The sequence below is a fragment of the Mesoplodon mirus genome (assembly GCF_964341445.2).
Source record: "Mesoplodon mirus genome assembly, chromosome: 6".
In the NCBI taxonomy this organism is placed as follows: Eukaryota; Metazoa; Chordata; class Mammalia; order Artiodactyla; family Ziphiidae; genus Mesoplodon; species Mesoplodon mirus.
The window spans coordinates 88,822,834-88,847,613 of record NC_138982.1 but is presented as its reverse complement, the minus strand read 5'-3'; the positions used below and the strand labels follow the sequence as shown (position 1 = coordinate 88,847,613).

General features: G+C 37.8%; 1 protein-coding gene across 19 annotated transcripts in view; it reads left to right on the top strand.

Annotated features, from left to right (window-relative positions):
• PHLDB2 (pleckstrin homology like domain family B member 2) overlaps positions 1–24,780 on the top strand; it is a 130,596-nt gene that overhangs the window by 81,605 nt on the left and 24,211 nt on the right. For 8 of the 19 annotated variants that reach the window (XM_082626156.1, XM_082626163.1, XM_082626162.1 and 5 more), the window contains 7 exons: positions 8,181–8,309; positions 14,064–14,219; positions 15,175–15,285; positions 17,075–17,164; positions 20,904–21,047; positions 21,710–21,895; positions 23,607–23,747. In XM_082626156.1, coding sequence (XP_082482282.1) covers positions 8,181–8,309; positions 14,064–14,219; positions 15,175–15,285; positions 17,075–17,164; positions 20,904–21,047; positions 21,710–21,895; positions 23,607–23,747 — 957 coding nt within the window. The remainder of the gene's footprint in view (positions 1–8,180; positions 8,310–14,063; positions 14,220–15,174; positions 15,286–17,074; positions 17,165–20,903; positions 21,048–21,709; positions 21,896–23,606; positions 23,748–24,780) is intronic. The other 11 variants (XM_082626158.1, XM_082626159.1, XM_082626151.1 and 8 more) reach the window with 7 other exon arrangements.

Here is a 24,780-nt window from a genome sequence, read left to right as displayed (position 1 = left end):
CATTGTGAAATGATCACCACAATATTTCTGGTTAACATCTGCCATCTCTTGTTGAGAACTCTCTTCTCTTATGTTCTCACATTCTTTTATAGCCATGGCTTCAAATAACATGTACATGCTGGTGACTGCCAAATGTATGTCTTTAGCCCACAACCCTATTCTGTACTTCTGACTCATATCCTGTAGCCTACCTGATATCTCCACTGAGATATTTCTCAGGTATTTCCAGCTGAACACGATGTAACCGAACTCTTGATCTCATCCTTCCCCTGGCCTTCCATACACTTCCTCTGCCTCTGATCCTGTTCTTCCTCTAGTTTTCCCATCAAGACATGGCATCTCTATCCACCTATATGTCCACACAGAAACCTGGAAGTAGATCTTGATACTGCTTTCTCTATCACCCCCACTTCTAATTGATTACAAAGTTATTTTTCAATTACTTTAACTTCTCTGCATCTCCCCTCATAGCATTCTCTTCTAAATCATCAAAATTTCCTTTTGAGTTCCATTTCCATTTACTTCCCTTCAGTCTGTTTGCTTCACAGTAACCAGAGTGATTTTTCTTTTAAAATTTAAATTAGGTCATATCACTCTGGTTTGTGTTCCCCTGCATTTTATATAAATCTAAACTCCTTACCTGTCCTGACCCTTTCTAATCACCTTTCTCCCCTCTTCACACCACTTTCATGGCGGCCTTCCTTCTGTTTGTTTAAAGATCCATCCCACCCTCCACCCCTGCCAAGGTCCCTGGCAGACCAGCATGCCCTGCCTGGAATTCTCTTTCCTATATTCCATGCCTTGTTGGTTGCCTGTCTTTCAGCACTTAAGTTCAGTGTTAGTTTTTCAGTAAAACCCTACTAGCCCTTTCCAGCTCAGATTATATTCATTCTGTTGTTCTTTCAGTCCTTTTACAAATAACATTTTATAATTTATATTTGTTTTGGGCTTGTTAGATATTTATTTCCCTCTCTAGCCTGTGAAATAGAGGCAGGCACTGTTATCCACTGTTTATCCAGCTCATAACAGGTGCCAGAATACCGCCCAGTGTTCTTCGGGAATATTGTACTTGGATCTCCTGCTAACAGTGAGTCCTGGCTGGGTCTGAACAGAAACATTGAGCCAAACACCTGCCTGAGAGCTACGTGCAGCCAAGTTTCAGGACAGCTGGGGTGGTCTGTCCAAATGCTCATGCCAGGGGCTTGTAATCACGCTGCCCGTCGAGCCAGAGCGTAAGACAGAAGAAGGAAATGGCCTTTGCCCTTTTGGATCTCGTTTCCTTTTCCATACACCTGTTGCTGCTGTCAGATATAAACTGTGGAATGAGAAAACCAAAACCTTAAAAGATATCCCTGTTGGGGAAGCTCCAATTCAGATGTCAATAGCACATCCTGTAAGCCTGGCCCTCATTTTTTGGAGACAAGGCCTGGAGCCATAGGAAGAAAGTTCAGTAACACCTCAGAGTTCAAATCCTGGTGTGAAATTAATGACATTGTTTCCTTGGCTCTCAAGACCAGTCTTTAGCATTGTTTCTTTTAGCTGATTTGGGAGCTATCATTCTATTTTACATATTTAGTATAAATTAATGTATTTCATAGGTGACCACTATTTATTGTATGCTACCATATAAAATATAAACTATAGACATAATTACATATACAACGTAAAATATAGACAGTGTATTTAATTGTGTATTTGTTGAACATTTTTGCAGTGGCTCCCTGGGCTGACCTTTCACTGTCCTTATGGGGACCACTGTCCGGAACATCAGTGCCCCTGTTTCCATGCGGCTCTGAGCTAAATGACACCTGCCTGTTGTGTTCTCAGATGGTAGCCACATCACAAATAGAGTCTCTATGAACTTATAAACCCTAAACAAATAGAAGTATCAGACTTGAACATAAACCCAGAGGGGATGTTTATTTGACGCAGTAAGCGATAATCCATAGTGTTTTCTTAGGGCAAGAGAAAGGAGAGAGACTTGTTAACCTCTGTGCTGGTAGATTGTTTTAGGTTGGTGGGCTTGATGACTGGGGGTGGGGAAGCCACCAGAACCATGAAGCTCAGTTTGGGCAAAAGCTGGAAGCGACTTCCCTCCCCCTGCACTTCCCCTCTCCAAGGCAAAGCCTGATTTGGGGCAACTGCTGAAAAGTATGAAAGTGTTCCTGCATTTGTTTATGTACATTTTCCTTCTGTCTTTGTCTATTTCTGACTACATAAAAAATTCAGAACTAAAAATAGTTTTTCAGTTTCTCTATTTTTGGATTATCTGTCTCATTTCTGCTCCTTAGCATATGACAATGAAAAGTTAGCTGTACTGAAATTAAATTAAATGGTTAAGGAAAGGCTCTGCTTACCTAGTATTGTTGAAGAGTCTTTCCATCATCTAGATGGTGATCACAAAGCTCAAACCATCCTTCTGTTTAAGAATCTGTCCTCACACAGATAGGTTGTGATATTTTGTAGCTATACTGGTCTGCACACTTTTATAGCTAAACACACTTAAAGGTGTGAGCTGAAGTTTAAATCACTCTATGCCATGCATCACGTTCCTGGGTGAAATCTTGAATTAGTTGACTATTTTTCTGTAATAAGCATATAGCTTTGTGTCTTAAGTGGTTAAACTGTATTCTCCATTATTATCTTGCCAGAGTACCTGTTACTTCCTCCCCATCTTTCCTTCAGAGCCAGGGGAAGACAGAGAGCCTGCCCAGAATTCCTCAGCAAAGTGTTAATGCCTCTTGAGTGCAGTCTTTGCCAAGTCACAGGCAGTGTTCAGAAGGAACCCAGCCCTTCCCGTGCCTCTTTCTTACATTTCAAAGTTAGCTCCCTGGTTAGAGGAAGTGGAAATATATCATAGGATTTGGGGATTAAATCAACAGGGTTCCAGATTAGTGTGATTTTTTTTCTGGTGGTTGTTTGATTATGTAAATCCTTAGTGTTCTGATTTTCCAATGTTTTCTACACTAAACATCCATCAACTGTGCAATTAAGATGTCAAAGCCAATGGTAAAAAAAAAGCCTAGGAAAGTAACATAAAAATGTGCCTCTTTAGAGGCAGGCAGAGAATGGGTTTTCAGCAATAACCATCTGGGGACACAGGTCTGTAATCTTTCCTCTGCAATTCTGAAAAGTTTTGTAAAGGAAAAAACTTTTTATAAGGTTGGCACCAAAACTTAGTTGGTTTCAAAACCTGACTTGGACTGATATTCACGCTCAATATGAATATTCATAAGTAGCTGCAGAAATAGAAACATGTTTGATTACACGGTTTTGCCCCAGACCTCAGTGGAAATGCCATACAGTATATGCTATATGAACTGTGTTACCTCTATCAAATGCAGAATATTCTGAAATCTAGAACACATCTGGCCTTAAGAATTTCAGATAAGTGATTTTGGGTCTAAAACAATTGCCTAATGTTGAACCTCTGAGGATGCCTGCCTCTCTAACCACCCCGCAGGGCACAGGAACTGGAAGGAGGGGGCCTCTCAGGGTGTATGGAGAGGACTTTGGATGGGCTACCCTTAAAAATGATGGCTTAGGTACTATGAATCTTAACATATCACTGCATCAATTCCAAACTTGACCCAGTGTTTCAATAAACATGGCCTGAGTACCTAGAAGGTGCTGGAGTCTATGCTGAACAGTTTGGAAATTAGAAAGATGAATCTTAATTTTTAAGAAAACCTTTATCAAGCTAATAAGGCTGCCAAATAAGGAAAAAAATATATAGGATGCTTGGTTAAATTTAAATTTCAAATAAAGAGAATAATTTTTTTGTGTAATTATGTCCCATGCATTATTTAAGGCATACTTACATTTAAAAAATCATTTGTTGTTCATCTTAAATTCACGTTTAACTGTGTATCCTCTATTTTATCTGGCAACCCTATAAACTAATGAAGTAGGCATCTTTTCAGGGTAACCTTGAACCATCTGCTTACCAAATATTAGTTAAATGTGGTAAAATTATTTTTTTATAGGTATTCAAAAATTTTCTTTGTAGTATTGGAATTCAATTAGAGCCAGCAAGTTAAATTTCAGTTCCTTCCTTCGAGAATACAACTTAGAGAAAATTTATTATTGTCTTTTAATCACAGATCTGGCAAAATAAGTGGTCCTGAGAAAGCCTTAGATTATTAAGTTTATTCAAGATTATTGGCAATTCTTGTGTACATGTTCAGATTATTTAGGGTAAATTTATACCCACTCCTGATCATTTGTATGATTAGAAGCGAGTCGTTCTACCTCTGAAAGTGAAATGCATCATTCCTCTCTGAAAGCATATTGGATATTGGAATCTCACAGTTCTTTTTTTCTTTTGGTTTACTTGAGGCATTTAATCTAATAGTAAAAATTTTACATTTGAGGTGTTACCTGTAAGAGAGGACTTTTATACTATGAAGGAAAGGTGCTAAGGCCAAATGTCTTCAAGTCTGGGTAGATTTTGTATTAATGTCCTATGTCTTCATGACAAAAATCAAATTGTAATTAATTTTGCCTTTGCCTCTCACATTATTCTGGGTGGCTAAATCAGTGATTCTGACTGCATATGAGAACACCTGGAGAGATTTTTTAAAAACTTGTTCCCTAGCCTTATACCCCCTAGGTTTCTAAGTGAAGGCCTGGGAAATACTATATTTAAAAGCTCAACCAGTTTATTCTAACGTGGTCAGGTCTAAGAACCACTTCATGAGGACAGTGATCAAGTTACCTCGTTTCTCTGTCTCTATTCCCCTTATAAATATTTATTGATTGAATGAATGAACAACTCACCATGGAAGTAGATGTAGGCCCAATTTTATACACTGCTTTTTACTTTCATTTGCTGGTGAAAAATTTACCTTTGGCGCTATATACACTTTAGGAACATCAGTCTTTTCTTTTTTTGGCCACGCTGCATAGTTTGTGGGATCTTAGTTCCCCGACCAGGGATTGAACCCTCCTCAGCAGTGAAAGTGCCGAGTCCTAACCACTGGACCACCAGGGAATTCCCAGGAACATCAGTCTCAAATATGCAAGATAGGCAGAATCTTACAATGAACTTGTGACCCAACTGGATTTTTGCTGGCCCATCAAAAGAGGACAAGTCAATTTGAGAATGATGGAGGTGTCTGTGTTTCTAGGGAAGTCATGTTCTGGTCTTTGTTATAAATACACCCTTTACATCTGGATCTTCCTGGAGTGTTCCGATTCCTTATAATGTTATTCTTTCCACAAAGTTAAATTTGTTACATATATTAAAAATGCATTTTCATTCATTTATTTCCTGAAACCAAATTTATGAATCCTAAGAAAAAAATGTTGTGCTCTCTCCCAATTTGATGTTTGGAAAATATTGCTGTGCCTATAGTAGTTAGAATAGGTGACTTTAACTAATTTAAATCTAGGGGGAAGAGAATAACACCCAGTGTTCATATTTTACATGTAAAAAGCTAGAATCCCTGAACGCTGGAATGTCATCTAATTTGTCCAACTATTTTACCTTCGCTGTAGAAGGTGATACTTTCAGCTCTAATTAGCTGCTTGCCTAGAGCTAATTTTTCTTTGAAAACTTCCTGGACAGTAAATAGAAGAGAGGTATATTAATTTCTTTCTGGCTCAGAGGTTGTCTACTTTTGGCTCTTGTAGGAGTGATATCACGTCTGTGGCCCCCTGTGGTGTATGGCCGGGCCCATCTGCCACTAGTCCCTCTTTCATCCTTCCCCTCACTTCCTTTGCCCTAGCTTCGGCCCCACTGAGCTGTCACTCTGAGACCCAGGTAGTGGTCACAGAATTACGGATAAACCATAGAGGAGCTGCAGAAGGTCCTGATGGTGTCTGCTTGCATAATGGTTCTAACTGCCCCCTTGTATGGGATTGCAAAACGTTTTGAGCACCTCAGAAGGAAGGCACTATGTAAACATAAGGTACTTTTTATTAGTTGTTTATTTGTGCTTATTATTAGCAATTTAAAAATTGAGAGCATCAGAGGAATAGTTTGGTTATTGCTTCGGAGTTGAGACCTGTGTTTTAGGCCAGTGCCTTTCCATATTATTAAGTATCGTATCAGTGTTTTTTATAAAATATTATTTTAAATTTTAAGGCTTTGCATCTTTGCTATTTGATTGGAATGAATAGTTTTCTTATTTATTTAGCTTTCTGTTTGAAACTAGAATGGCTGCAAATTCTGGTGATACAGCACCTAGAAATAGACCTCTTTGTGGACAAAATTCTTTTGCTGTGTAATAGGGCACTCTTAGATCTTCACACAAGGGAAATAACACATTTTCTTAGCCAAAGACAACAGGTGTTCTGTATTGTTGGTTTTATTAAGGGGAAAAGATGATTAATTTTGAAGCTAAAGATTAAATCTAACTGGCACTAGTATATTCAATTTTACTGTGAGGTAACACTTGAGAATCCTTTATTCTGTGAATGATGCCATCGCTTTTTCTCACTCCTACACAGCAGCTGTGCACAGTGAGCACACTTCACAGTAAAGACTGAGGAAACTTTCTTTCTTTTTTTTTGTTCGGCCACATAGCTTGTGGGATCCTAATTCCCTGACCAGGGATTGAACCTGGGCCTTTGGCAGTGAAAGCGCCAAGCTGTAACCGCTGGACTGCCAGGGAATTCCCTTTTAGGAAGCTTTCGTTATCGTCTGCTAACTTCTAAGTTGTAGAATCATTTTTAGGTTGATATATGGAGTAGGATTCTCAGTTTTCTCACTTCTAGATGTAATCATTTTGAGAAAGAAAAAGTGCTTCTAAATCAAAATATACATTTCTAAAATGCCCTTGACATTTTAAAATGTAAGCCAAAAGTGGAGATTCAAGTGTACTTGTGTAGGTATTGATGTCATATAGTTTTAGACTTAAACTCGAACATCTTTTATAAAGAATCTATGTATATGTTTACACAGGACATCATGACCATTTGGATGAAGAAATGAGAGTAGTATAAATTTATAGGGCTACTTCAAATCTTCATCCTTGAAAAAATTTTTTCTGTGATATGCTTAGAAGCCAGTTTTATTTCTACCAAATCAATAGTGAACATTAGAAAGTCAGGTGATGGCAAAGATTTTGCTTATTGAAGGGGTCAAAGGGTGGTGGTGCTTCCATTCCACTGAAGTGCTTTAGTTTAGGTTGAGAGTGTTACACAAGGAGAGAATTAGGTCTGAAATTTACTTCAAGGGTTCAGAGTATTGTAAAGGGAACATAAGATGGGAAAACTGGCACTAAACGCATTGAAGTTTTGTTTCTCAGTTTGAGAGGCGGCCTTGGAAGACCGTGTGATACTGTATTATAATATTTGCCTGTTATACCCTGGAGAATATCCAGGGTCACTTTGGAGTGTGTGACTTGGGAGGGATTTAGTGTTATCTTCTCCTTTCTTCTATTCTCTGACCCTTTCTTTTTTTCCATGGTCCATGTTTCAATTATTTTTTATGCCAGTCATTGTAGGAAAGTCCTTATCTCCACAGTACATGTCACACCTTTGGTGCATCTGAGCTGTCTAACGTGCCTTCCTCTTGCTGCTTTGTCAGTCTTGCATTTTTACTAGCTCTCTCAGTGTCTGAATTAGACACTCTCCCGGACAGCAGATTTTCTAATTGCTTAAGCTCTGAAGTTTGCCAAAGAGCTAGAACTGTTCCACGTGACCAGGGTATCAACTTGTGCACCTAATGTGCCTCTAACCTGAGAACAAAATTTCAATAGTTGCCAAAGCTTGCTTAACACCTGCCTTCAGCAAACTGGACTCTGACGGTGCTTGAGGTAAATGCCCGCTATCCTCTGTCTGGTTCCCTGCCGAGTGACTCTTTGCAGGGCTATCTTAGGGATTCGGTTGGCATTTCTTCTGTTCTTTGTTGACCATTGACCAATATGACCGTTGCTTCCCCTGCTTTTGTAACGTGGTGGCAGGAAGGAAGGGAGGAAGGACGGACAGGGGTCGTTGCCAATACCCGATGGAGTGGACTGGGTTTGGAGAATGTAGAAACGGGGCCCCTGGTCCTTACTTCCACTTATACCCCCTTATCCTAGTCACTAACAAGATACGTTTCTACATTCATAGGATGTCTGGAGTTTGTGTGTGTTTGCTTGTTTGTGTTATCCTTGGGAAATGTTCACTAACGACTGCTGGGGGTGTGAAGGTAATTTCTATTCTTCTATTTTCTGATTTCTGAACTTCAGGAGAAGGTAAAGCTTGATGCTGAAAGGGAAAAACTAGAGAGGCTTCAGGAGCTTTACTCCGAGCAGAAGACCCAGCTGGACAATTGTCCTGAGTCCATGAGGGAACAGTTGCAACAACAACTGAAGAGGGTCAGTAGCAAACAGGAATGTGCTAGTTGTTTTTTTTTTTTGTTTTTTTCAATTAAGTTCCACTTACCTATGACTTCCTCCTTCACATAGCATAAATTTGCAGAAATTCTGGTCATTAGATACGTTTTAAATAGAAATATGCATGCTGACCGTATATATTCCATGCTAATCAGTTGAAAAATTCCTTGTTGGAATCCTTTGCCTCATTAATAATGCAAAAACATTTCCCAAGTCCTTTTCTGTAACAAAAGAGAGCTATTACTGACATGTAACCAACAAGACTGTAGCGTTTAAATCAGCTGAAGTCTTTCCCTGCATTCTGTTCTCTGCTGCATCTTGAGTCCTGTTTGCCCTCGAATGTTTCTTTTTTTTCCTCCTCTCAATTTTATACTCCTGTCCACAAATTTTTCTATTCTCTGATTTGCTCCCCACCACCACTCATCATTTTGTTTTTCTTTTCCTTTCTTCTTCTTAGTGACCTTGAACTCATTAGCACGATCACAACAAACAAGACCCAAGATGCAGGGCATTCAACATTTTCTCATACAAGCTTCATATTTTTTTAAAACTTCATGAAGCATAGATCTTCTAGTTGAACTTTATCAGATTATTCTTCGATCTTTAATGTTGGCAGTGTTGAAACGACCTCGATATTTATCTTCCTAGGTGGATAGTTTTGCAGACACTAGCATGACCACTTGATATTTCATAGCTGCTTGACAGCTGCGTTATTTGCTCTAAACAGCAGCCCAAATAGACTGTGACTCTGGAGAGGCAGTCATTAACAGTCTTGGACCTCTAAAGGAGCCTAATAGTAATTAGTCCTAAGTCAATAGCAACTTATGATTCCACATGAGTAGGAAAGAAGACTACTTTTATTCATATTGCTATGTCTGTACCTTCTTGGGCAACTGAGAAAAAGTCAGTTAAGATAGCACACCCCTGAAAATGTTTAAGATGACCTTGAATACAAATATGTTTGATATCTCTGAGTATCACTAGGTTATGAAAAATTACAGTTGAAACTTTTCAATGTATTGTACAGGTTGAATAAAGAATACCCAGTACAGACAGGTGAAACTACAGTGTAACGGTTCTAATATTTTTAATTTTTTACAATGTGGATCAAAAAATGTTTCTTCCCCTTTACTCATTTTATTGTGTACAGCTTAATTTGCTATAAGAAGATAAAACTTCCTGTCCCTCAGTGTCCCAAGGCTCTGAAAGCCTTACGATAAAAAATGATTGGAAAAAGAATAGTATTTGTAAAATTATTTTAGCTTGTAATTTTTTTGTGTTTATGCCAGTTCACAAAAGAGATTGGGAAACTGATTTTTTTATATTTGTTTACTGTTTTTCAACTTTCCTTATTGCTAAAGATTTTACACAGTCACCATAATGCTTTATGTAGAGTCAGAAGCATGGTTATATATTTTGTTCTTCCCTTCCTTTAGTTATCCAGTTACTGTTTCTATTCTTCATAAATATTGCTTCAAATAAAAACTGATAGATTCTATTAATAACCTGGAGTCAGCATGATATGAATAATTACTTATTTTGTAATTTTGTAATTAAGTAATTACAATTGGAATTACAATTGTAATTTTGTAATTAAGTAGTTACAAATTACTTAATTTGCTTAATCTGTTAGATTCTATAGGATAACTCATAAATTTGTATATGTCCCAAGGATTTTGACTACAAATGAGGAAGGGAAATGATACAGACAGCCTATTCCACTAACTGAAGGCAAAGACTCCTTCCTCTTCCTTTCCAAGCAGAGTGCAAAATTCTTATCATAAAACCCCTTTCCTTAGGAGAGAAAACTGGTTCGTGCTAGCTTCTGTTCACCTGATATGAAAAGAACTACTAATTAATTCTGTTTTCCAGGGAAGGATGATGACCAAAATAACTCTCCACCAGTCCTTTGGCTTAATCAGTAAAAAGTTCACTTATTTCATGAGAAGTCCATTCATACTGGAACTTCCTGTCTTATCACAACTCATTTCCCGTCAGACTTAGAACACTCCAGAATAGCACTTCATTACAAAGCTTTCCCCAAGGCATTTAAGCTAGGTTCAATAAAGTTGATTTTATTACAAGTAACTTCATTAGGCAGCAAGTCAGACAAAATAGAAAATAAATGAATAGGAAGAAAATCATTTTCTCAAACTGTATGCTGTCTCAAATACTTAAGCCGAAATTGTAGAATGATTTTGTGCATGCAGCACTCTGGATTTATGACTGGGCTTCTGACCCCTAAATCATTGCTTTAAAGCAGAATACAGTTTTCATCCGATGTTGATTTCATGGCCCATGGTTTAATGTAGTTGATAACGGGCTCACCGATCGAACTGTTTCCTGGGATACAAGTAGTGTGAGAAAAAAACCCTGAAGAAAATTGAGCCTTTCATCTGCTGGAGAGGACTGGCTAGGATAGTATTGTTGTGTTTTGGTATTTACTCAGCTGAAAGGTTGATTTCAGTCTCTGATTTTTAAACAATTCTGTTCAGTAATATCTACAATTAGGAGCCTTTTTTTTTTTCTCACTAGCTCTACTATGAGTTTATCCTTTAATCTTGGACAAATTCAATCTCTGTGGGCCTCAATATCCTCATGTATAAAATGAGAAGATCGTACTACATGATTTCCATTGTCTTTTTCCAAATTCCAAAAGTATGCAAAAAAGTGTTTGACTGTAGCACATAAGATGGAGAAATAGTAACAAACCCTGAGCTCCATTTAAATTTGCTTTCAAAATTGACCTTGAGCTGTCATAAGATTATTCCTGTAATCTCTCCTGGCCATTCCACGTCTAGTCTCTTCTTTCTGTTCCTCTACTAGGCAAAGAAAACATAAAGTTGGACATGTAAACTTCTGCCATATACATTCTCATAAGTTATTGGAAGGAAAAAAGGAATTCCCTTGAATTTTCTTTAGCACAGCTGTCTTATTTCCTTTCACGCCTGGCCTTTGAACTTGCCAGCCAGTAGAGATTTGTCATGTACTTTTAGTGGAGAAGTTTAGTTAAAATTTTCACTCAACTAGCCATACACTTGACTTTGAGCTTCCTGTATATATTATTCTGTGCTCAATTAAACTATTCCTGCCCCCAAATTCCATCTCTTGAATTCTTATTCTTATCTAAAATCTTGTAAAAGTTTTTTCCCCTCCCAAGTTGTTTTTCTTTCCCAGTGTAAGTTTATATATACACGTTTTAATGGTTTAGATAACTTGATCAGATGATTACACCAGAGGAATCTGAGTGCTGAGCTAAGCTTTAATTTTCAACTTTCCTGCCTAGTGTGCTATTATTTTCATGTAGTGGTTTAAATATTTACTACAAATAAATTAATGGCTCTGTGACCTTCATGTGGTTAAAATAGCATATGTTGCACATTAACCAGATGTGGAGTAAGCGACTGACTAGCATAGTGTGTATATTGTGAGCCATATGCCCACTTTGAATGAAGATTCTTTATAAACTGAAAAAAAAAAAAAAAGCCTATTAAAATTTTTATCTCAATAAGCTTTAGCTGCAAACAAAGTATAATTAAAAAACCTTAAAAACTTGAGTATGGAGGCCTGTATGAATAAACATATCACTGATGTTTTAAGACTACAGATATTTTGTTTCAAGACATAACACTAGTGTTATGTCTCAGTTCCTTTAGCAGTGACTAGATTTGGTCCACATTCATTAATTCCTGTGAAGTTATAAACATGAAATGTCTGATAAACTTGAAATGTCACCCAGTTACTTGAAACCAAGACCACTTTACATTTGGCCAATTAAAATATAAAGAAGCTTTAAGAAATGCTGAATATGTTTTTCAAATTGTTTTTCCTGTTCTTAGGCTTTGAGAATACACTGTCTGTGTTGACATAATAATCTTGTTGCTATAGTGTTGGTTGTAATTTCATGGTAGCACATAGTTCTTCCGTGAATCATCCCCAGAATAAACTCATTCCTGAAGATAGAAAAATATTCCATTTGATTAGAAGACATATATAAGTTTATCACTTATATAAAAACCAGGGGAAGGGGTGGTGTGTTTAAATACTGATATAGATCTAATTTATCATATATTTATTTATCCAACTCTTTTTAATGTGTCGATTGAAAAAAATGCCCTGGCACTTTTACCCATGGAGCGCTATGAGCCATGTAGCCTAGCTGCCTTTTTCTTTTTTGGTCATTAATTATTTATAAATTATATTTTTTAAAAAATCTTCTATACATACCACATTTACAGTTCTGTCAAAGGCTCCCAAAATAAGGTGGGTTTTTGTGTGTGTGTGTGTGGTTTTGTTTTTTTGTTTTTTAAGTAGATGGGAGAACAACTCATACAACATGCAGCAGTCTCTGCTCAGATACAGATTCACTCCTGTCTTCAGACATCTCATCGGTTGGAGAATGCCTCTTCTAGACTATCTGACTTCTGTGATTTCTGTTTGTTCTTAAATGTCCTAAAGATTATTCCTAGAATAATCTTAACCTTTCAGTTAACCTTTCGAGTGCTTAACCTTTCGAGTCATTCTTTGTGCTTGATGAATGCTGGGGTTTCTACTGTTTCTAATAAAAAGGTTTGTAAACAATTTTAAGGGATTCACAGAAGCCCAGTTTAAGAACTCCAATCTTCAAATGTTTTTGGTGACTTCTCCCTTCATTAAAATTATTTGAGCATGCGTGCCTACATATACATACATATAGGTCACATTATATTATAAATGTATATATTATATGTATTTCATACATGCTCAAAATATATATATTCTTTTAAAATAATGCACATATACTACTCGAAAGTACATTAGAGAACATTTATTGAGAATTTGTAAAAGAAGGAAAAACTAAAAAAAATATAAAGAAGCTCTAATATTCCTTCCTCACATCCCAGCGCCTTGTGTGGTATGCCATTTGGGGTACATATATTCCTCTTAGAGACCTCTGATCTGTTATGTATGCCAACTTTTTTTTTTTTTTTTTTTTTTTTGCGGTACGTGGGCCTCTCACTGTTGTGGCCTCTCCCGTTGCGGAGCACAGGCTCCGAACGCGCAGGCTCAGTGGCCATGGCTCACGGGCCCAGCCGCACCGCGGCATGTGGGATCCTCCCGGACCGGGGCACGAACCCGTGTCCCCTGCATCGGCAGGCAGACTCTCAACCACTGCGCCACCAGGGAAGCTCGTGTATGCCAACTTTTGAATCTTTTTTTTTTTATAGCCAACAACTTTGGAATATTGAATTTAATCTTTATACTGAAGTCTCATTTCATTTGAAAATTTGTGGAAAACAGGAATTTTTCTCAAGAGATTATGTCACACCTTTGGTCTGCAGATAATGTTTAGGTTATTTATTAAATTCTTTTTATATTTCATGATCCATTTTAAAGCCACCTGGTAGATTTAAAGCAAGAATTCCTACAACCACAGAGCAGTCTAAAACCAATGGTGAATAAAATTTAAAAAAAGAAAGAAAAGAAAAGCAGTAAAAAAATTATAAATAAATAAATAAATAAAACCAATGGTGAAAGAGATGCTGCCCTCCCACCCCTACCCCAGTCCCTTTCAATTTCATCCTAAAGTCACTGCTCTGGGGTTTAACTCCAGAGAGAGGATTATCATGTTCTAACCCTGGTCCGTGTTGTAACTGGAAAGATATTTGGTCTTTTTGCTTTTAATAATTTTTTCTTCACATTAAGAACGCTGCAGCTATTCTGGTGTGTCTTGTTTTCATTCCCTTTTCTCCAAAGGATGCTGATCTGTTGGATGTGGAGAGCAAACACTTTGAAGACCTGGAATTCCAGCAGCTTGAGCGTGAGAGCCGTCTAGATGAGGAAAAGGAGAACCTGACCCAGCAGCTCCTGCGTGAAGTGGCTGAATATCAACGGAACATTGTTGCTAGAAAGGTACTTTTGCCAGGTGTTGTTCAATGTGAAAAGTCAAAATATACCCCTTGCTATGTGACAATAATGATTATTAATATAGCTATAGCGTGTGTCCATCCGTCTGTATATCTGTTATATCTGAATATCTTTGTGTGTTTAAGCACGTGTCACATTTGGCAGATTATGGAGCCTTCCATTTACATGCCAAATGGTGCCCCCAACTAGATAAACTGAGACCTGTTATAGTCATTGTTGCTTGATGCTGTAGATGCATTTATGAATATAAATGTGAAAACCAAGGTAGAGAAAATCAGAAATCTAGATATTTGTTTTAAATTACTTGCTTTTGCAATCATAGTAAGTGGATTTAGAATAATTCTACGAACAGTCTTTTTTAGAATTCCTCTGTTCCCATTGCCCAGTAGTTCTCAAAGATGGCTGATAGTTTACTACTACTAGAAGCAGCTTCGTGGAATTCTATGCAGATGACCGCCTCCCTCCAGCCCTGACCGCCTCCGGATGTCCAGTCCAGAATTCAACTCTCGTTCCAGAATTTAGAATCACACCCCTGTGCTCTGTACTAAACTGATAAAGTTGAGGGAGAGGATGATGGAGAAGGTGACTTCTTAAGCTTTTGGTTTAAATAAGAAATTCCATTGTTTTTTCTCATGAGGCATCTCCCAAAATGATGCCAAGAATTCATCTATATTCTAACACAAGATTTCCTGTTGACTTCCAGGTTCTTGAAATAGATTTTGAATCACTTGGCCTTAGGTAAAGAAAAGCCTTGAGCTTGTCAGTTCAAAGAAACTGCTCATTGTCTCTGGGTAATAATCACTGCCTACCTACCATCAATGAAATGTGGTCACTGTGCTTCAGGTTATAACACTTTTTCTCCCTTTCCCAGGACAGACTGGAAAACCCTTGAATGTCTAATGTACATCTCTATGGTCGTTTTGTTTTTTTTTTCCTCCAGGAAAAAATTTCTGCATTGAAAAAGCAAGCTAATCACATTGTCCAGCAGGCTCAGAGAGAACAAGATCATTTTGTGAAAGAAAAGAATAACTTAATAGTGATGTTACAGAGAGTAAGTATTTCCTTTTCAGCACTGGTTGCAGTAAAACACAGGTTCCAACTCAGGGAAAGTTGCTTCCATCAAAGTAAGTACCTTTTAATAAAGAATAGTGAATTATAATTTGAGGAAGAATTTTCTATATACATTTTTATTTAATCCTCCACATTAATGAGCTGATGCTCTGAATGATTAACTATAATGCAGAAAATAAACAAAGACATTTTATTCATGCTTTTTCCACAGTGTTAAAATCCAAACTATGAAAAATCTGTATGTTTTCTGATTTTCTTCTTTTAAAAAACATCATATTTTTCATCAAATAGGTAAAACATATTCTACTCTTTTTACTGCTCTCAAACATTTTGGCTCAGTTGCTCTGGTGTTTTGAACTCCAATTATTTGCGTGTGGGTCTTCCTGGCAAAGGCCCAATAAAAATCCCAACAGATTTTTTTGTAGAAATTGACAAGTTGATGATAAAATTTGCAGTTGATCTTCATTATTCATGGAGTCTGTATTTGTGAATCCATCTGCTCACTAAAATTCATTTGTAACCCTAAAATTAATACTTGTCATGCAGTCATTGATGGACAGGCACAGAGCAGTGAAAATTTTGAGTCACTCAATGGACATGCATGTTCCCAGCTGAGATTGAACAAGGCACTTCTCTGCCTTCTTGTTTCAGTTCTCTTACTGTAAACAAGTGTCCTTTCTGTGGACCGTTTAGTACCATGTTTTCACATTTTTATGCTTTTTGGTGATTTTGCTGTTTAAAGTGGCTTACAAGTGCTGAAGTATTGTCTGGTGTTCCTAACGGCAGGAAGGCTGTGATGTGCCTTTATACATGAAAATACATGTGTTAGATAATCAGCTTTCAGGCATGAATTATGGTGCTGTTGGTTGTGAATTTAATGTTAATGTATCAACATTGTATATTACATAAGATGTCTTTAAAAAGAGACACACATAAAACAAAGTTATGCAGTAATCAGTTGATGAAAATATTGTGACCAGAAACCCAATGGTTCAATATTCCCTAGTTCACTGTTCATGGCAACATTATAGAACACAACTACTGCAGATAATGAGAATCGACTGTATATGAAAATGTAAAGGGCATAGAAGAGCTGAAACAACTTTGAATAAGATTAATAAAGTTGGAGGATTTATACTATTTGACTTCAAGTTTTACTATAATGCCATAGTATTTAAGAGGGTGTGGTACTGGCATACAAATAGACATATAGATCAAAGGAATAGAACAGAGTCCAGAAATAGACCCACACATATACTGTCTATTGATTCTTGACAAAGGTTCTAAGACAATCCAGTAGGGAAAGGAAAGTCCAGCATGTGGTGCTGGATCAACTAGGTAAACATGGAAAAAAATGAATCTCACTACCATTCATCCTCACACCATGCATATAAATTAATTTGAGACAGATTAATAATCTGTCTAAATAATAATAATCTGACCTAAACATAAAAATTAAGGTGAAAAAGTTTCTAGAAAATACAGGTGTGCAAGTACACCTTCATGGCCTTGGAGAAAGCAAAGATTTCTTAAAGAGGAAATGACAGAAGGCTTGTATCCAGAATATATTAAAAACTCCTACAAACTCAAAAGTAGTAGATAAACAACCAATAAATAAATTTTTAAAAAACAGACAAAAGACTGGAATTGAAACACTTCACAAGAGAAGTTATGTGAAAAGTCAATAAGTCCCATGAAAGAATACTCAGTCGTTAGTCATCAGGGAAATACAAGGTTGACTCAGTTTAATAGATTTTGTGTTCCTTCAGGAAAAGGAAAATCTTTGTAATTTGGAAAAGAAATACTCCAGCCTCTCTGGGGGCAAAGGGTTTCCTGTCAACCCCAATACTCTAAAAGAGGTAAGCTGTAATTTTTCTTGTCTACTTATATCACCTTAGAACTCAGGAGATGTGCCTCAGTTTTATGCGAGTAGCTGACTAGGAAAAACACTAACTGAAGTGACTTATGAAAGCACTCAATGCTTTGATGGTTTTCCTGCCTTTTGTTATTTGTGCTTTGAGAATTTCAGGGATTATCTTTGTGTCTAATGCAGATTCACTCTGTGTGTGTGTATGTGTGTGTGTGTGTGTGTATACTTTGCTTAACAATGACATTGTGGGTTAACTTGAAGTTTCAAAAAATTTAGGATCCAGACCAAAGCTAGTCTTAAATTCTCTTCTTTCCTTCCTCCATTTTCCTGTCTCAGCTTCTCCTCTTTCCTACTTTCTTCTCTTTCTCCTGTCTCCTAGAACGTGAGAATGCCCCCAAACATCTCTATCTCCTTTTTCCCCCCATGTTGTCTATGCTATTTTTGCCCCTAAATTGGAAAATCCTATTTACATTAAGTTGTACACTCTCTTTATCCCAAACATCCATCTTTTCCCAGGCTCCATCGCAACCCTTTCCCAAATATCTTTTTACAGAGCTACATTGCTATAATGGTTAAATATTTTAACTCTAATTTGGAAAATTAAAACCCTGACTGAGAAAGAAAATAGTTTTATTTTTTTCCAAAAAGCTAAAGAAAAAGCTTGCTTCTGCATAAAATTTTTCATAATAACAAAAAACCCTTTATTTATAAACTGCTTTAAAAAGACAGCAGAGTTAGGAATTCCTTCATAGAAAGTAGTGTGTGTGTGTGTGTGTGTGTGTGTGTGTGTGTGTGTGTAGGTGTGTGAGGTAAATGCTCATCACATAATAGGAGTGAATAATATGTCCCTCAGAAGCATTTTTTGAAATGTTTCCAAAAAACTTTTTTAGACCATTCAGTTTCGTAGTTTCTCTCCGTTATATAGAACACAGTTCCGGCAGATTCACTGCATAAAGAGTGGTTGTGAATGGAGTGTAGTGGAATAAGGTTGTCAGTGAGGTGGGCAGGGGCTGGGTCTTGTGAGTTATGTTAAAGAAATTTGGTTTATTTTATGTGGATGGGAAGCCACTGAGGGATTTTAAGCAGGGAAGTGACATTATTTGAGGTCCATTTGTTAAAGATCACTCTGGGCTGCTCTACTGGATTATAAAGAGGAGATGCTGGGAAACCCATATAGTGGTAATTGCAATAGTATAGGCTGGAGGTGCTGGTGGCTTGGATTTGAACAAATGAAGAGAGATGGAGAAAATTAGCTGGATGCAGAAATACTTCAGAGACAGAGTTGACAGTTCTTGTTGACAGATTGGATGTGGGGATGAAGTAAATTAAGGGTATTGTCAGGAATGCTGCCATTATTCCAGTTGGAATAATGAGGTTGATGGTGAGTAGCTGTTACTGAGATAGGGAAGACTGGAGAAAGAATAGAGTTGAGAGGGAAATGCGGTTTGACTCTGGACATACTGAGTTTGAAGGGCTTGTGGCTTCCAAATGCATTAGATAAGCTCTAAGGTCACTTCACCTCTTAGAAGAATAAAATCTTTCCCTTTCTATTCAAGAGTTGTTCTTATTCTCTGCAGCCCTCCTGTTGTCAAAATCCAATTTGCCTTTTTGACTGTATTGGTGTGTCTGCAACTCTTGTGTTTGTTGAGTGGCTGTGTGTCCTCCATGTCAGGCAGACTTGGCTCAGAAGATGTTTTGATTTTCTCCTTTCTTCCTTTCTTCCTTCCTTCCTTTCTTCCTTCCTCTCCCTTTGTTTCTCTCTCTCCCACTTTCCTTCTTTCTCTCTCTCACTCTCATTCTGTCTCTTTTTTTAAAGTGTGATGAATTTATATCCAACTCTTTTAAACAAGTCCCACTTTTGGAAAAAGACATACATTTTTGAAGCAATTAATTAGGATATATGGTTATGACTCATATAAAGAGGCCAACTTGGTTTTGAAAGATTCTACTATCAACTTAGCAAAAGAATAACTCAAAGTTGTTACTCTTCACTGTCATTCATTATCAAAGACAAAATAAATTTGACAACCTAGTTGTCAACTTCCTTTCTTCAGTTTAATCTTATAAAACTTTACATAGTATCTATTGCCCCTTTCTGAAGTGCAAGACTGAATTCGGTAGCATTTTGATACCTCCAATTTATAAACAGTCAACTCTGGCTTTCTCCACTTTGTCAGAATTATAAATTCTCAGTGAAAACCTTGCTTGCAGCCTGGAATTTTTGCTTCACCAACATAACAATATCTTGCCTTTCCTGCAGCCACTGTTTGAAATGATTGATAGGCAAATAGAAGAACCCAAGTGTTAAATTTAACTCAATTTACTTTAAAAGAGAGATATTGGGCTTCCCTGGTGGCACAGTGGTTGAGAGTCCGCCTGCCGATGCAGGGGACACGGGTTCGTGCCCCGGTCCGGGAAGATCCCACATGCCGCGGTGCGGCTGGGCCCGTGAGCCATGGCCGCTGAGCCTGCGCGTCCGGAGCCTGTGCTCCGCAACGGGAGAGGCCACAACAGTGAGAGGCCCGCGTACTGCAAAGAAAAAAAAAGAGAGAGAGAGAGATATTAATTTATACCCTTTATTCTTTTTTTCATATTGTTTTTTTTTTTTTTTTTTTTTTGTGGTATGCAGGCCTCTCACTGTTGTGGCCTCTCCCGTTGCGGAGCACAGGCTCCGGACGCGCAGGCTCAGCGGCCATGGCTCACGGGCCCAGCCGCACCGCGGCATGTGGGATCTTCCCGGACCGGGGCACGAACCCGTGTCCCCTGCATCGGCAGGCGGACTCTCAACCACTGTGCCACCAGGGAAGCCCCATACTGTTTTATTGGTGTGGTGAAAATCATGAATGGTCTGTACAATTACTTTCCATGGTAATTTACAGGTGCCTTTTCTTCAAATGTAAATTCAGGAGTTTTGATTCTCATCAATTTTGATTCATGGGTATTTTCTCTAAGCTGAAGCCAGAACTGAATCATTGAATTTAAAAGTAACTGGAAATTCTCTGTTCTAGGGGTAGAGTTGGGAGTTGGGCAAGCTGCCTTAAATTGAAACACCCTCAAGCTGCAACTTCATCTTAGGGATTTGTGTGTGTGTATGTATGCGCGTGTGTACACGCGTTTCTCTTGCTAAGGAAGGCTCACAAGAGAACAGTGTCCTTTTTATTTTCATTTTGTTGAGACACCTAAAAGCAAGATTCCATTGCGAATAAATTACTGCTTTATAAATGTCTTAGTGCAAAAACCAGTAGCCTTTAGTCTACATTTATTCACTCTCTAATTTGTCAGGAAACAGGAAGAAGAAGGGAAAATCTAAAAATAAAGATTTATGGAAAAGGTTCTTGAAGTAGAGAGTGATTGCACTGTCGATTTTATGTCTCATATTTATTTTTGCTTGTGATGATTTTAAATGCTGTGTAGTGACAACCTATTCAGTCAACAGAATGAATGCCGATATGGATGGATATTTAAATCAAAGGTATTGGGTTTTTTATAATAAAGTTATTTTGATTTTATCTGAAAATTTACTTTTAATGTTTGAAATATCATTTTTCAAGATTAAGCACCATAAATCCATTTTAATAGTTGATGATTGCCTTAATGAAACATCTGATAATACCACAGATATCTGGCTGTGATGCTCTAAGCTAACTCCATTGTACTGGAGCATTAATACTCTCGCATGCCTCAGCTCTTGCTTTCCTTGTGTTTAACTTCTGAATTCCTCCTTTTAGGGCTATATCATTGTAAATGAAATTAATGAGCCATGTGGCAATTCCACGAATCTCTCCCCTTCCACTCAGTTCCCTGCTGATGCTGATGCTGTTGCCACTGGGCCTACCACAGCTGTGCTGGTGAGCCAGCCACAAAATAAAGAGGTGTGTTGGCATGCCATTTCATTCATTCACTGCTTTCCTCATGTCAAAAATTAACCCATGGTTAACTGAAAATAAGGGTGTGTGAGACAAATATTTGTTTGGTTGAGCAGAGGGCCAGAGTGACGGTGAGATGAAAAAAAACAGACTGATTTGGGGGTAGTGCTGTACCAATGATAATACTAGAAACCATGAAATATATGGTACAGAGTAGAGTATTAGGAGAAGTAAGTTCAGAAAAATGAACTATACATCTATATAAATACACACACACACACACATATATATATATCTCTTAGCACTTTAGCCCAACCTACTTTTCTTAGAAACCAAAAAGCCTTTCTAAAATTGTTGGTTTGAATCATCTTTCCAGTTTGATTTTGTCTTCTATTTTGTTTTGAAGTATGGATTTCTTTTTAATATTAAGCTGCTTTAAAACATCTGGGGAGGCGTAAATAATAGTAAATTAAAATACCTCTTACGGATCCAAGTTGCCCACAGTGTGGGATCTTAACAAGAGGTTAAATTGAAAGATACTGCCCATCATTTATGCCTTCTTGAGTAACATATAAGAAAACAAAACAATCAGATTATCGATTTCATTTCTTTGTCTTATTCTTTCATTTCATATGGACACATATATATTTTTTCTTTCTCCTATAAAGCAAAGTGCACCTGTCTGTTCTGGATTTATGTTTCCTTCCACCCTTTCTCCTCATCCTATCACTCAATCTCCATCGGCCCCTTGGCCTGAAGTCGTGGCTACATCTGTCGATTCTTTTCCTTTAAATGACACACCACCTCCTCTACCAGCTAAGAAACACAGAAGGCAGCAGCAGCAGGACCAGCAGGTAATTAGGAACTGGTGTTTAGAGTTTCACCTTAACAACAAACTTAACTGATGTGAAATCTTTTCTTCAACTTTTCCAAAGGTATTTTTTAAAAAGATAAGATGCATACTCCTGTTTTTTTTAAGGACATTTATTATGGCCTAAGAGTGTGGGGATTGTTAGAAAGTTTGAGACCTTGATTGTCCTCTCCTGGCTTTTGATATGTTTGAGCTAGTTTCACATCCTCATGCTTCAGTTCCCATTCAACCAAAATATTGCAACTTACTTCAGGTATTTTTCAAAACCATAATAATTATTTCCATAAAATCCATGGTGTAAAAAGTTGCTGTGTCAACACAAAATATTTTCCTCACACATTATTGAAACCATAATAATAGACATCATTCCTCTGCTATGAGCCAAAATTTCCTCAACATTTTACAAATGTCTTATTTCTTCCTTCTAACAATCCCATGGAACTGAGGCTCAGCATTGGTAAGTAGCTTGGTAAGCAGTGCATTTGGTCCATAGAACAATAGTTTTTTATTGCACTTTTTAAAATAGATAATTTATTCTTCCCAAAGTGTTGCTCTCCTTTTGGTACATTCTATGCATACTCATGCTTGGGTATTCAAAAAATCTATTTTGAGACTCCTTTCTACTATAATCAAATCCTTATGTGAATTTGGCCCTAGAAGATCCTAAGGAGTCAGTCAATAGACCCACCCCCCCTGCAAAGTAGGTGAGCTCTGGTTTCCTATGCCCAGCCCTTACCTTTCTTACAGCTACCTTTACTATCTATTACCTTTGGTTAGAGGACTATATCTCCTCACTACTTTTAGGTTAATAAATATCTACTATAAACAGATAATTGTAAAGTTAAATTGCAGATATTCTTCATGATTGGCATGTTTGGAGATTGATAGTAAGTTTGATAACCCAAAGTTGCATTAATTTTTACATATTTCAAAAGCCTGAGTTCAGTATAAAAATGATCAAACCTAAAGAACCTCTAATTAGGAAATAAATTTACTATTGAAGACATTTTGGAGGAGGCCAAGAAAAATTTGGATAAGTTTCGAGTTGGCAAAAATTTTGCCTTAGGAATCTGAAAAAAAAAATGAAATAGTCAACAGGAGGATTTTTAAATGTGAGGGATTGCTGTAGAGGCTCCTTGGCCAAGATCTTTTTTCAATCTAGAAGGATGCCTTATATGGAAACATTATGTGGATTTGGAGTGTGTTTATGTGATTGAAATATGATTCTAACTTTAAACCCACTTCCCTGTTTATGCTTTCTCTTCATTTCTTCCTTCTCCCTTTTCTTATTCTCCTCACACTGGGATCTGTGCCATCACACAGAACTGTCCAGACAGACAAAGGGAGAAACTGCTTACTTGCTTTGTCCACTGGCTGTTCTGCCATCCACATGGCAACCATCATAATAATTTGTAAGTTGTCCTGAGGCTCCAAGGCAGCAGGCACTACTACAGAAATGACAGGTGGATTTTTCTGAATTTTTCTAGGTTCAGTAATAAATTCTTTGAGTGTCTATGTCCCTTACCAAATGCTAGCCCAATTTTCTTAGTGAATACAAGTCTAAGTTGAATAATTTTTTAAAATTCTGTGCTAAAATTCCAAAGCTTCTTTGTGAATGCATACCTCTTAATTACTTCAGTGACCTGTTTCAGTTAGTCAAGTGTTGCTATTCTGCTTTACATTTGCATTTAAAGCATTTTAGGAGTCTGGAAGAAAGGAAAAAACAGCACCAAGAAGGCCTCTATCTGAGTGACACTTTGCCTCGAAAGAAAACCACACCTTCCATATCCCCTCATTTCAGCAGTGCTACTATGGGGAGAAGCACCGCCCCAAAGGTAGGACATGGGGAGAACCACGGGCTTCACCTTCAGTGAGTCTTTTTGTCCTTATGTTGACTGACATGCAAAGGCCCCTAAAGAAAATGCTGAATAATATACCATTAAGTTTGCTTGTTGGGCAGACATCATAACTAAATTGCATTTTCTATCCTATTCAGAGGACATTTGGAATTATACGCTCTGGGACCAAAGCACCTGGTCCGGGGTATTTTCTACCACCACACAAGTGGTGAGTAGCCTTCACTTACGTGACACACTCCCGTAGCTGTATCCCAGATATGGAAATTGGAGGACATAAGCTCTGGATTCCAGGAATAATAGCAAAAAATATTTATCGAACCATTTCTTGGAGCCTGACACTGTGCTAAGCCTTTGACGTGAATTGTTTCATTGTAAAACCCAACAACACTAGGTAGTAGAGGTACTAATTAGTATCCCCATTGTACACATGGATAAAACTGAGGTGGAAAGAAGCTAGGTGACTGGTCCACCTGGTCACCTGAAGCTGGTTGGCCCTGAAGCTAGAATGTGGATCCATGTGGTCTGATGCCTGAGTTGCCCTCACGCCTGTTCTCCTGCCTTAACAAGGGGCCATGGCAGGAAGAGGGGAAGGGCAAGTGAGAAGGAGATTTTGAGTGGGACAGACTTTGGAGTCCTTCCCTTGTCCTTAATCACTTTGTTTTCATCTATTTTATAAACTGGTGTTCCAAGGAATTTGCTATTTTGAAAGTGTGCTAAAACCACCGGGATAGTTACTATTAGGTGTCTCCAGTTTTCAGCCCACTCGATCACCTGGAGCAGATGGAAATTGGTGCCCTTGTAACGTGTGTAGATCTGCTCTGTCCTTGTGCATGATGTGCATGCGTTCTTGTCCCTGCATCTGCTCCTCGCGCATGAAGGACTTTGAGTTGTTCTCTAAGGTGGTTTTGGACAGTGTTTTCCCTCTCTGTCTTCACTTTTGGAACTGCTGCCACTGGAGGAATGGCTGTGATGTTGAGACTTCTGTGGAGCTCCCGGGGAGGGACAGCGA